Raw genomic sequence first — 12,180 nt, 5'->3', positions numbered from 1 at the left:
GCTGTCTCCAGGAGAACAAGCCTAGGCTGCCTTGCTGGAGAATGAGAGACTTCAGGAGCAGAGCTGAGTTGCTCCAGAGGCCAACCTAGATCAATGAAGGCCAACCCAGGTGATGAGCAAGCCCAACCAAGGCCAGCAGAGCCACCTGGCTGCTGACCCTGGGCAGAGGAGTAGGAAGTAATAACCCTTGCTTTTTATACAGCATTATTATGCCAACAACTACCATACGGCACAGTCCCTAAGGATCCTCCGCCTGTAGAATATTTCCTTCCTTTCGATAATTCTGCTGGTTAGACTATGGGCATTGCTCTCTTTCAACTGCATTTCATAAAGCTAATTTTGGTATTTTGTCTTCTGGGTTTTTGACCAAGGCAAACAAGCAGCGTGGTTAGCGCAGGAGTCCAAACAGGGGCAGCACCTGGTCTCTGCCCTTGCCTGGGGTGACCTCAGCCACCTTGCTGAATCTCATCATGTGCTGATGGAGAAATCATTTCAGCCCTTCAGGGTGTGGGCTAAGACCAGGGAGCAAACAGATTTCAAATGCAAAGCGGTATACAGATGCCAAGCAGGAGCTGAAATGATCTTTGAGAAAAGAACTTAAAAGAATTACCTGGAGTTCTTGCGTCTGGCTCATAATTCTTTTATAGTGTTCCAGAAGACACGTGAGATACAAAGAGAAGCCTTGACAAAAAAAAGTAGGAAGAAGGTAAGGATCCATCCCATAACCCCTTTGCTTTCTAACATCTTAAGGAAGCCTGCGGACACAAGGATGAAGACAGCCCTGCCCTCCCACTGGGGGACACTGAGCTGACACTCGACTTGTGCTTTTTGATAAGCGTTGCTTGCACTGGAATCCCCTAGAGGTGGAAAATAAAAACCCATCAGCAGGACACTATCATTCCAAGTGTGCAACGTGTGTAAGTTGTGCCTGGTGCGGGTGTGATGCGGGGCCACGTCCTGCAGGGCCTGGCACGTGGCTCTAAACGCCCTCTGGACTCTGGGCAGCAAGTCGGCGACAGTGAAAGGGGGTGTGTGGGGGTCCCAGAGGAGAGAGGGACGGTTCTCAGGATGGGATCAAAGGCAGCCACGGGCTGCAGAGAGTGGCAGAGGATTTGGGTGGCTGGGCGGGCAGCCCACCAGTCTGCAGCTCCTGACTCCCGGAGCCTGGGAGCGCACCTTACACAGTAAAGGGGTCATTTTGCAAAGGTGCCTGGTAGGATTCGGAGAAGATGAGAGATCATCCTGGATTAGCCGAGCCCTTAAGTAAAATCACCCAGGAGACAGTGGGAGATTTATCTCCAGGCAGCAGAGGGAAGTGAATGCAGCAGACACGGAGTTGAAGATGAGATGCTGCAGGCTTTAGAGAGGAAGGAGCCACGAGCCAAAAAAACAAAACCCGAGAAGCTGACCGGAGGAAGAAAGTAGATCCCTTCTAGACTCCCAGCAGCCCAGCCCTTGGCTTGATCCCAGGGAAGCCGACCTTGGACTTCAGCCTCCAGAAATAGCTGCATGCTTGAAGCCACTTAGTTCAGGGCTAATTTGTCATAGCCTCAGGAAACCAATCCAGGGGGTGGAGGCAGGCAGGGGTGAGGGGTGCAGCAGATGGGGGTGGCGGGGCAGGAGGGGGACTGAGGGTAGCAGAATGGTGGCCTAGAACGAGGCGACCTGCTTTGAACATCACAGAAGTGGAGGGAGTGCATCCCCCGTGCCCGGTGTGTCACCCGCTGCAGCAGCTGTCGCTGCCCCATCCCCTGGATGAAGCAGGGCGACTCTGAGCCTTGTGAGCAGGACTCAGGATCTGGAGCATGCGACTGGCTGTAGGGTCTGAGTCAGGGCAGCGAGGTAGCTCCATGAGGTTCATTTCTGCAGCGCAATGACTGGGATGAATCAGAAAGGAGCCGCAGGCTGTCCTCACACAGTGCTCCTCGTGTGGCCGTGGGGGCTGCCTTCTATGCTGAGGACGTTTAGCAGCATCCCGGCCTCTGTTCTGCAGGGCAGCGGGGAGGGCCACTCCCTGCTCCAGTTATAATGAAAACAAAAGCCTCGGGACATTGCCAGGTGTCTCCCAAGTGGCAGAATCCTCTCCTCTGGGTTAGAAGCAGGGAGCTCAGCTCAGCACTCAAGGGACGCCCAGATATTCAGAGTTGATGTCCTGAACCAGGCATAACAGAAAAGGCGAGGGGACAGCCAAGCTTGCTCTTGGACAGGTTGACTTTGACTTTCTGGAAATCTGATGCTCGTCCAAGGACAGCCAGTCAGTGGGGAGCCAGTCAGACGTGGGTGGCAAGGCCAGTGCTGCCCACCCAGGGGTCTCTATGTGAATCAGGAAAGGGCTCCCTTCCTCCGGTACCCGGTCCTGGCCCTCCCTGCTGCCTCAATTTGTCCTCTTTAACTATTATGTAGAATATACCGAGAACTAAAAAAATCAGGCCCCCCAAATATCAAGACCCGATTCAAAAATGGGCATCTGAAATGAACAGATGTTTCTCAGACAAGGAAGTAAAAGCAGCAAGTAAATATATGAAAAAATGTTCCACATCACTGGTCATTCACGAGATGCAGATGAAAACAACACTGAGATTCCACCTCACCCCACAAAATATGGCTGCTTTCAAGAAATCAACCAATAACAAATGTTGGAGCGGTCGTGGGGAGAAAGGAACCCTTCTCCATTGTTGGTGGGAGTGCAGACTGGTGCAGCCACTCTGGAAATCAATATGGAGATACCTCAAAGAGCTGGGACTAGAGTTACCATTTGACCCAGCCATCCCTCTGCTGGGTATCTTCCCAAAAGAATTAAAAGAATCATATCGCAGTGACATATATGCACCCATGTTTATAGCAGCACAGTTTGTAATAGCTAAAACTTGGAAACAGCCCAGTTGCCCATCAATTGGAGACTGGATAAAGAAGATGTGGTTTTTCTATAAAACAGAGTAGTATTCAGCCATAAAGAATGAGAAACTAGAGTCATTCATAGGAAAATAGATGTATATTGAGGCCATACTCTTAAGTGAAATAGATAAGACACACGTGTGTAAATACCAAACGGTTTCTCTGGTGTGAAAAGCTACAAGAGTAAATAAGATCCAAATTGTACAACTGATAATGTGAAATAGGAATAAAGGTATAGAAAAGGGCAAAGGTGTGGGGGAAGTGGGAAGGGAAGGGGAAAGGAAAGAAGGGAAAAGAAAAAATACGAGAAAAGGAAAACATGGAAACAAAGTCTTTGTAAATCGGGGAGGGTGGAGGGGGTGAAGGGTGTCAGGGGTATGGGGACAGAATGAGAACCAAGACCTGGCACGTAAAGGCCCAAGACCCCAACGATGAACGGAACTGTGCTGTGTACCTAAAAAGTACCAATACACTCAATGGAAAACATGTGTCCCCTTTACGGAAGACCTTGCCTGCACTCTGTCCTGGCAGCCCTGCTAGGGACATTTGTCCCCCACCGATGTCACTCGCAGGGGACGCTTCTCTGTGAACAAGGAGGCAGGCGAGGGGAGGACCAAAGGCTGCGTGGCAGGACTGGCTCGTATCAGGGACGGGGACTGGTGAATGAGGCTACTGGGAACAAGCGGAAGAGCTCAGAAGAGAGGCACCTGCCCAGGCCCCGGAGCGGGACCAGGGTTTCAGGAGAGCCGAGAGAGCTGCTGGCTGAGGGGACGAGGCCCTGGGGAAGACGGCGCCACCAGAGCCGCAGGGGGCCAGGTGTCACCTGGCCGGGCAAGGCGCAGAGCGGAGAAAGCAGGAAGCCGGCGCTGAACGCGGGTGTGGTCACTTCTTCAAGGTCGTAGGAGGAGTAAGGAGTGGGAACAGCACGGAAAGAAGCGGTGGTTCCGTGAGGAACTACCTTCCAGGCGGGGGCGCCATCCTGGGAGGGCACGGTGGGCTGCGGAGGGAAGGAGCCAGGAGGGTAGGAAAGCGTGCGGGTGCCGAAGAAAGGAGGGTGTCACTCAGGAGGAGCCCGGCACAAGGGAGAGGCGCAGGGCGGGGACCGGGGAAGGAAGGGAGAAGAGCAGGGACAGTGAGGGGCAACCGCGTGACCTCCAGGGGTCAGAATGAGACTATCCCAGCGGTGCCTGTCTGCTATTGCGCTCCTGCTATGTGTCAAGGCACCGGGCCGGGAGTTTTATGTCTTTCTTCTGATCGTTACGATCAACCTGGCAAGGAAGAGCTCTCCTATGCACAGGAGAAATAACGGAAGCTCACCGAAGGGAGAAGGGGCGGAAGGGAGTCGAGGGTGCTGAGGGGGCGAGGGAGCGTCGTGATCTGTGTTAGACCGCGGCCGTGATCGGAGTGGCAGTCTGGCCTTCACTGTATTTCTGGCTGGCGAAGTTCCATGTATTCGTTACACAAATCCAAACATCCCGAGATCCAGAACGTGGAGTGGCGAGACACACGGCTGCCTCCTCAGGGGTCCGCGGAGCAGCCGGCACCGCAGGGCCTCAGGAAACAGCTGCTGATCACTGAACCCAAGTGAAGGTCCTGAGGGATCCCACCCTGCTGGGATTTTCCATGGTTAGAATCTTTTTCTCCAGATTTTTCTTTCAGTCAGATACTTTTTTAAAGGACAAACCTGAGAGCACACGGTGCATACTGTAATTGCAACTTGCTTCTCTGTCCGTTTGAAGATCTTGCCGACCTTGAATATTTGAGAATGGGCAATTTTCCACGTGTCCAGTGAAGTTCTTTCATCTGCAACAAAGTCTTGCAGAAATGGATACAAACAGCTAGGTGTGCAAAGAATAATGTTTGCAGTCCATTCATTCCCTTATCAAGGAAGTCTGGGAGGCTGGCAGGAGTGGGGGCAGCCGACCTTCAAGGCTCCTGGAGACGTTTGCCAGCTTCCTGGTGGACCTGCCTGGGAGCCCTTCCTATACCGGACAGCTGGTGAGAGACGCCTGAACCCTGCCAGGCCTCGCCTTCTGGGGGGCCCAGGATGTCACCCAGCAAGACTTTGAGTGGTTTCCCTGTACTTTTAGACCACCTGGATTCCTCTGGGGATTTAGGTCAGGATTTACAAAAGTGTGTATTTTTTATTTTTAGCTATGGGGGGGGATTGATCTCTGGCCCTTGTGCTTTCAAGGCAGGCAGTGGCAAAACCACTGAGCTGAATGCCTAGCCCTTGTTAGGCATATTATGTATATTTTACTGCTCAAGACACTGTTTTAAAAGTGGGTCACATAGTAGTTAAGAGCAGGGCTTTGAGGGCTGGGGACTTTGCATGGAGTCTGGGATTTACTGCATGAAGTGGGGACACCTAGAAATGGCTCTTTCTGCTCCCACCCTCCTGGGCTGAGGCCACCGCTGATGACAGACGGAGATGCAGTGGGTTCCTGACAGGCCACAATGCTGTGAGTAAGTCAACCCACAAGCGCTCGGGCTGAGGAGAGCAGTGCCCACTCACTAAAGGCCTGCTGTGACCCAGGCACTCCGTCCTCCAGGTCTCACGGAGCTGGCTGAGGATTTGTGCCCATAACGAGGTCCGTCCAAAGATGTCCAGTAACTTTCCTATGTGGCGAGCAAGTGCACAGCTGAAATTCAAAGGAGCTAGTTGGCCTCCAAAGGCCATACTCGGGACCATTAATTACATGGTAATACAAGTGGGGCTTTCCAAGGTGGTTGGCCGTCCCCACCCAAGGTCATGTCTTAATGGGGTTTGGAGGCGGAGCCTCTGGAAGGTGACTGGGGTTAGACGAGGTCATTTGTGGGGGGCCTGGATCGTGGCATTAGTGCCTTTATAAGAAGCAGAGTGGGTGTCGTAGTGCACATCTGTAACCCCAGCAGTCTAGGAGGCTGAGGCAGGAAGACTGTAAGCTCGAGCCTTGGCAATTTAGCAAGATCCTCTTTCAAAATAAGAAATTTAAAAAAAGGGCTAGCGATGTATCTCAGTGTGAATTCCCTGGGTTTAATCCCCAGTACCAGGAAGAAGAGGAAGAGGAGGAGAAGGAGAAGGTGAGGTTGGTGACAGAGCCATCGACAGCGATGGTGGTGATGGCCGTGACGATGCGGTGAAGGTGACTGCAGAAGTCACTGTCCGTGACTGAGCGCTGATATTCAGGAGCCACCTCAGCGTCCTTCTGACCTGTCTCAGCTCTTCTCAGGACAGCCCCACGAGGCAGGGCCCGTGACCCCCACTAAGGAAATCCGAGAGTTGGCTCCAACACTGTCTTTGCGATTATCCTGCTGGGAGAAGGCAGCTCGAAGGGCTTCATGTGACTGAGGCCAGCAAGGCTCCCCGACCTGTTCACCACCACCACAAGCATCCGAGAGCCTTCTGTGTTTGCAGCCTTGCCTTGCCGAGGGGAGGGCAGGGGCCGTGGCCCTTAAACTCCTCCCGGGTCCTTCACACTGCGCTGTGTCCTGTGAGCTCATGGGATTTCCCATGAGCCTCCTTGCCTCTCCCACGCTGCCCCACAAGGGAGGCGCTGCCACTGACTGCTGTACAGGTAAGAAACAGGAGACTCCGAGCGTTCACAGCAGTCAAATCATAGGGCCAGAGGGAGGGCTTTGTGATCCTAACACTTGTGTTTTCTTCCTGACCCAGCACTTTCTCTGGGGACTCAGCGGGGTGCCAGGTACATGTGATTCCCGGAAGGCAGACGGTCCTTACCTTGGGCAGAGACCAAGGTAAGAGGTATCATTTCCGAAGGTAAACTCTTCCTTCTTCTCTGCTTCTCTCCACACACACACAGCTCTGTGCTAGGAATCAGGTGCCCCAGAAGAGAATCTAGGGGTAGTGTGGCTCACCCCTTTCTCTCCGCCTTTTGGACCTCACCCTAATGCTGTCTGTACTGGAAGAGAAAACACCTTTGCCATTGACTCCTCTCGGGCCGAGTGGATGAAGGGTGGGTGCTCCTCACCAATCTGCCTGTTACACTCTCTGCTCTTTTCTCCTGACTTCTTAGAGCCAAGGGTAGCAAGGCAGGAGACCTGCATTTGGGGATGCACATTCCCTTTCCTGGGGACCCACAGTGAGTGTGAAGTGTAAAGTCGCTCAGACCTCACGACTCTGCCAAGTCTGGGATGGAAAACGGCAGGTCTGACAAACACTGCCCTCAGCCAGTCTGTCTCAGCCTTTCTGCGATTGCTGGGCCGGCAGCGGAACTTCCCAGCCACATTTCTCTACCGTGACCTGTGGCTGGATTTACAGACACAAGCGTCGGGGGCTGAGAGGGTCCCCCAGGGAGGGCGAACAGTGGCTCCTACCTGGAGCATCGGCCGGGTTTTATGTAAGCCCACAGCCCTGCCATTGTGACGCTGACTGGGAGCGGAGGGCCCCAGCCCTGCCACCCCACCCTACCTCTCCTCTCTCCCCTTTCTTCGTGTTATAATGAGGGGCAGGCACTTAGCAAAAAAGTCCATCTTATTTTGGCTTTTGCCTGTTTTGGAGGAAAATCACTGCTGTGAGAATGTCAATTTTCTGCAGCTCCCCTAGGGGAGTGGGGCATCTGCAAAAAGCTGCGAGCTCCTCAGGGTGTGGCCCTGCGAGCCGGTCCGCCCGATACTCTCTGCTGCTGTCCTTGTGTGGCCATCATCGTCCCTGACACCCGGGGTGGATGCTCACTCACCACCTCTGGTGACAGCCTTGTGCTGCAAGCCCGGCCCCTGAACGCCTCACTTGAAGCCTTTCACTGGTTTCTTGCCAGACTTAGGAGAAAGCAGGCATCTCACCAGGCTCTGCATGAACAGCCCCTGCCGACCTCTCTTACCAGCATCTCTCACCTCCCCCGTGTTTTAAAATCTCCGGGGTCGCCCCCGCCCCTGCCCAGAACGCCCTCCCTTCCCCTCTTTGGCAAACTCATCCTGCAGGTGCCCCGTCCTCCCTGACCACATCATCACAGCAACTGTAACCATACAAGTTTTACGTGCATTGGGATGATTTCTGATGAATGCTTATCCCACTCTGTGCCACCATACGCCACGTGAAGGCAAGGATGGTGCCTGTTCCGCTGCCTGCAAATATTTTATCATGAGAAATCTCAGACATAAAGTCGGAAGAATTTCACAGGGAGCACCTGTATACCCATGACCTTGGGGCTACCGGATTCAAACCCCACGGTACCCCGCTTGGGTCCCTGTGTCTAGTAAGTGTGCGATAAAACCCCGTGTTGAGGAAGCAGTTCACCCACCAGCTTCCGCCTCTAGGATCCTGGGGCCGAATAGGCCTCTGAGAAAAGACGTCAGCTGGGCATTACCTACGTCTGGAGTCTGGGAAGCAACAAAGACACCTTTGGGGTTGGCTACATCTCCCACAGTGCAGTGCTCTGCCGTCAGAGACAGCTGTGACGGAGGCCTGTGTGTGCTGAAAGGGAAGGGGCTCCTGACTGCACCACGAGGGACAGAGCTAGAGAAAACTGGGTATAACAGGCTCAAAAATCCTAAGTAAGCAAAAGGAATACTTGTTCTGTGTCAGATACTATTCTAAGTGCTCCACGTAGACCCATGCATTTTTTTGTTTGTTTGTTTGTTTTTTTGAAACAGGGTCTCACTATGTAGTTGAGACTGACCTGGAACTCACTATGTAGCCCAGGCTGGTCTCGAACTCACAGCGATCCTCCTGCCTCAGCCTCCCGAGTGCTGGGATTACAGGCGTGCACCACCATGCCTGGCTAGACCCATGCATTTTAACCTTGCCAGGACCCAGTGAGGTGGGGACCTCTTATTATCTGTGCCTTACGGGTGAGGAAGCTGTGGCACAGACAGGCTGGTCTAACTCCCAGCGATCCTCCTGCCTCAGCCTCCCGAGTGCTGGGATTACAGGCGTGCACCACCATGCCTGGCTAGACCCATGCATTTTAACCTTGCCAGGACCCAGTGAGGTGGGGACCTCTTATTATCTGTGCCTTACGGGTGAGGAAGCTGTGGCACAGAGAGGGAAGTAACTTGTGCAGAATCACACAGCTATTACCACAGAAAAGGCTGTGGAAATTAGAATCAGCACTACAGTTCCTGCTGAGAGACCGGGCTTATAATTTAATTTTCATTTTGTCTCTGCTGTTTCATGTCCTTCGGTGATCAAGTCCCACTTTGGTTGCTTTTTTTTGTTTGTTTTTTTGTTTTTTGAGACAGAGTTTCCCTCTGTAATTCAGGCTGGCCTTGAACTCACTGTGTATCCCAGGCTAACATCAAACTCGTGGGGAGGCTCCTGCCTGAGGCTCCCGAGTGCTGGGATTACAGGTGTGCACTGCCACACCCGGCTCAGGGTATTTTTGTTTTAAAGGAAAACCACTTCCCAAGCCAAGTGGGTTGGGAGAAGGGAAGACTTGGCCACGTCCCCACCTCAACAGATGCCTCATCACAGGAAGATTCACCATGACATTTTAGAGTCACGCAGTCACGTGAGAAAGAGTCCCAGTAACCTTTGTCAGAGCCGGGAAGCAGGAGGCCGACATCCCCGAGGAGCTGCTCCGTCCCCTCCAGCCAGGACAGTGAGAGGCTCAGGATGTCCAGGGTCACCTTCTGGAGTCCCGACACGGGTGGGCTCACCCGGAGGCCCCGCAGAAGATCCACCTCCCGCTTTAGGTCCCTGCTGCAGCAGGATGTTTTCATGCAACCCTGAAAACAGACAAAATCGTGAGCATCCCAGACTCTGTAGCCAGAAACAGCACCTAGTGATGCTGGCAAAGGACTTGGTTCCTTGATTTTTCCACGAAGCAGGCACCCCGCACCTTAGCCCCCCTGGGAGGGCCCAGATTTTTAAAAAAGATTTGTGTATTGAGGGCAGCATTCACAGTTCTGGGCTCTGATTTGAAGCATCAGTGGTCACAGGGAGTGCCTTTTAAGCTATGTGCAATCCCCAAGTCAAACTGCCATCCACAACAGGGCTGAAATGAGACCCAAACTAGGCTACTTCTAGTCATCAGAAATCCTGCCCAGATCAGGGCCCAGCTGGTCAGAGAGTGTGGTTTCCTGATTTTTTTTGGAAAGAGTGCTGATAAGCCAACATTTGCACAAATTACCCAAATAGTAGCTGCTGATTTTAAGAGAAAGCAGGAGCAGCTTCCACTTCCGGTTATCTCAGGGTGGGGGTGGGGACGCACTTGGGCCCCACGGTCCTGGCTTCTCCACAGGTACAGGCAATACATGGGTGGAAATAGCTTTTGTTGCCGTGCCGATAAAGGAAATGCAAGTAATGATAAAGAACATTTCTTTTTTTTCTTTTTGTTTTTTTGTTTGAGACAGGGTCTCACTATGTAGTTGAGACTGACCTGGAACTCACTATGTAGCCCAGGCTGGTCTCGAACTCAGAGCCATCCTCCTGCCTCAGCCTCCAGAGTGCTGGGATTTTACAGGCGTGCGCCACCACGCCTGGCAAGAACATTTCTTCTGTTTCTCTGGAAATACCGTGAGAGTTGTACCTGTCTTTTTTCCTGGGCTTGGAGACCTAGTCAGTTCAAAGCCCCTTGGTGTGCATGGGGGTGGGGGTGGTTCCAAGACTGTCCCCCGAGACACCACGATCTGAGGGTGCTGTAGTGCCTTATGTAAAATGGTCCAGTATTTGCATACAATTTATGTACAGCCTCCTACATGCTTTAATCATCTCAAGATGATTTATAATGCTGAATACAATGGAGTTGCTATGTAGGGTAGATGGTTTTTATCCTGTAACTTTTATATATATGTCTGTTCAGTTCAGATAAAAATCTTTAGTACAAGCCGGGCATGGTGGCGCATGCCTGTAATCCCAGCATTTGGGAGGCTGAGGCAGGAGGATCGCTGTGAGTTCGATACCAGCCTGGGTTACATAGTGAGTTCCAGGTTAGTCTCAACTACATAGTGAGACCCTGTCTCAGCCCCCACTGCAAAAACTCTTTAGTCCAGATGAAAATTTTCACGTCACATATTTTGATTCACGATTGGATGTGAAACTCGCAGAGACTGAGGGCTGCCTGTTCTCAGAGATGCTCCGCCTGGCCTCCCTCACTCACCTGGGAAGCATTTTTAAGGTCCCGACTTTTCTGTTCTCCAACAAGAGAAAAGGAGGGGAAACACGAAGCCCTCCTGCCCAACCTGCTCCCGGAAGCCCGACACCTCCCAAAGGCAGAGCACAGGAGGAGACACAGGCCCGGCTGTGGGGTCGGGTGGGCACCTGGCAGCTTTCCAGCGCTGTCCTCAGCCTCTCGGTGTTCTCCGAGGTCTCCTCCTGCCTGGAGTTGCTCGGCTGGGTCCCCTTCTCCAGGCTCCACTTGTTCTGTGGAAAGTTGATGTTGTCCTCGGTGACCTGGGTGATCCTCTCTATAAGCTGGCGAGGAAGAGAAAAAGGCTGTCACGGGCAGCTTGGCTTTGGGAGCAGGTGTGCAGGGTGGCAGTTTAGCTGATGGTCAGGAGCAAGGCCGTGACCTGTGGCTCTGAACGACACTGGCGCTGTCGTGAGGATGCCTGCCCCCACTCAGAGATCACTCCGGCAGGTCCTTCACTGCTTGCCGTGGGGATGGCGCCTACGCAGGCCAGAGGGCAGCCCGCGTGTGGTCTCTTGCTGCACTGTCTGAGCCAGGGGCAGGCAAGAGTCCCAGAAGACCAGAAGGTGGCCAGGCACCACCCAGAGGCCCAGCCTCACTGTCAGCGCCACCTCCCCAGGAACCAGCAGGGCACTTGGACCAAGGCGAGGCCGCCCCCTCCGAGCTCCAGGGTGTACGTCCGGTGACTCGCCGTGGGCCTGCCCAGCTGAAGTTGATTTTCACAAGAACATTTCAAGGGAATTTCACTGGCTTTTACTTTAAAAGCCAGGAAATCCCGTAAAATCAAAACAAATCTTTATGGTGTAGCAACAGTGTGAAAAATATGTGCCACCAACAAAAACAGAGACATATGCTGCCAGGGTCTGGCATCCAGATCTCCAAGGAGGAGCGTTTGTGGCTCTTCTGTGGCTTCGTTCACTGTTGATTTCAGGCTTCACTCTGCTGTGACCCGTTAGCTTGCAGGGGGATTACTTAGACCCTTTCGTATTTATTTAAACATGCAAATATGCAGAGGCGAACCCATACACGGAGACTAACTAATAGTGATGAATCAGTGGATCACGGAAGGAAACAGTACAAATAAAACAGTTCCTGGGACCAAATGACAATGGTAGCACAAAATAGCAAAACCTACAGGATATGATGAAGGTATTTCTAAGAGGCAAGTTTATAGCTGGAAATGCACTGTTGTTTTTGGTACTGGGGATCAAACTCC

The 12,180-nt window shown here is 52.7% G+C and overlaps 1 protein-coding gene and 1 long non-coding RNA gene across 16 annotated transcripts in view; one reads left to right on the top strand and one right to left on the bottom strand.

Moving 5' to 3' along the window:
* The window catches only part of Fhad1 (forkhead associated phosphopeptide binding domain 1), a 117,639-nt gene that overhangs the window by 43,862 nt on the left and 61,597 nt on the right, over nt 1-12,180 (bottom strand). For all 15 annotated transcript variants that reach the window (XM_019205471.1, XM_019205475.1, XM_019205474.1 and 12 more), the window contains 3 exons: nt 11,096-11,248; nt 9,366-9,561; nt 611-681 (listed from right to left, as the gene is read on the bottom strand). In XM_019205471.1, coding sequence (XP_019061016.1) covers nt 611-681; nt 9,366-9,561; nt 11,096-11,248 — 420 coding nt within the window. The remainder of the gene's footprint in view (nt 1-610; nt 682-9,365; nt 9,562-11,095; nt 11,249-12,180) is intronic.
* Nucleotides 5,291-6,626, top strand: LOC104852822. The gene is made up of 4 exons (XR_777593.2): nt 5,291-5,361; nt 5,448-5,597; nt 5,923-6,452; nt 6,551-6,626. It is a non-coding gene; the product is annotated as an uncharacterized LOC104852822 (long non-coding RNA).

The sequence above is a fragment of the Fukomys damarensis genome, unplaced genomic scaffold, assembly GCF_012274545.1.
Source record: "Fukomys damarensis isolate Sample0158 unplaced genomic scaffold, DMR_v1.0_HiC HiC_scaffold_23, whole genome shotgun sequence".
Taxonomy (NCBI): Eukaryota; Metazoa; Chordata; class Mammalia; order Rodentia; family Bathyergidae; genus Fukomys; species Fukomys damarensis.
The sequence above is the reverse complement of the archived record's forward strand: the minus strand, read 5'-3'. Positions and strand labels throughout refer to the sequence as shown.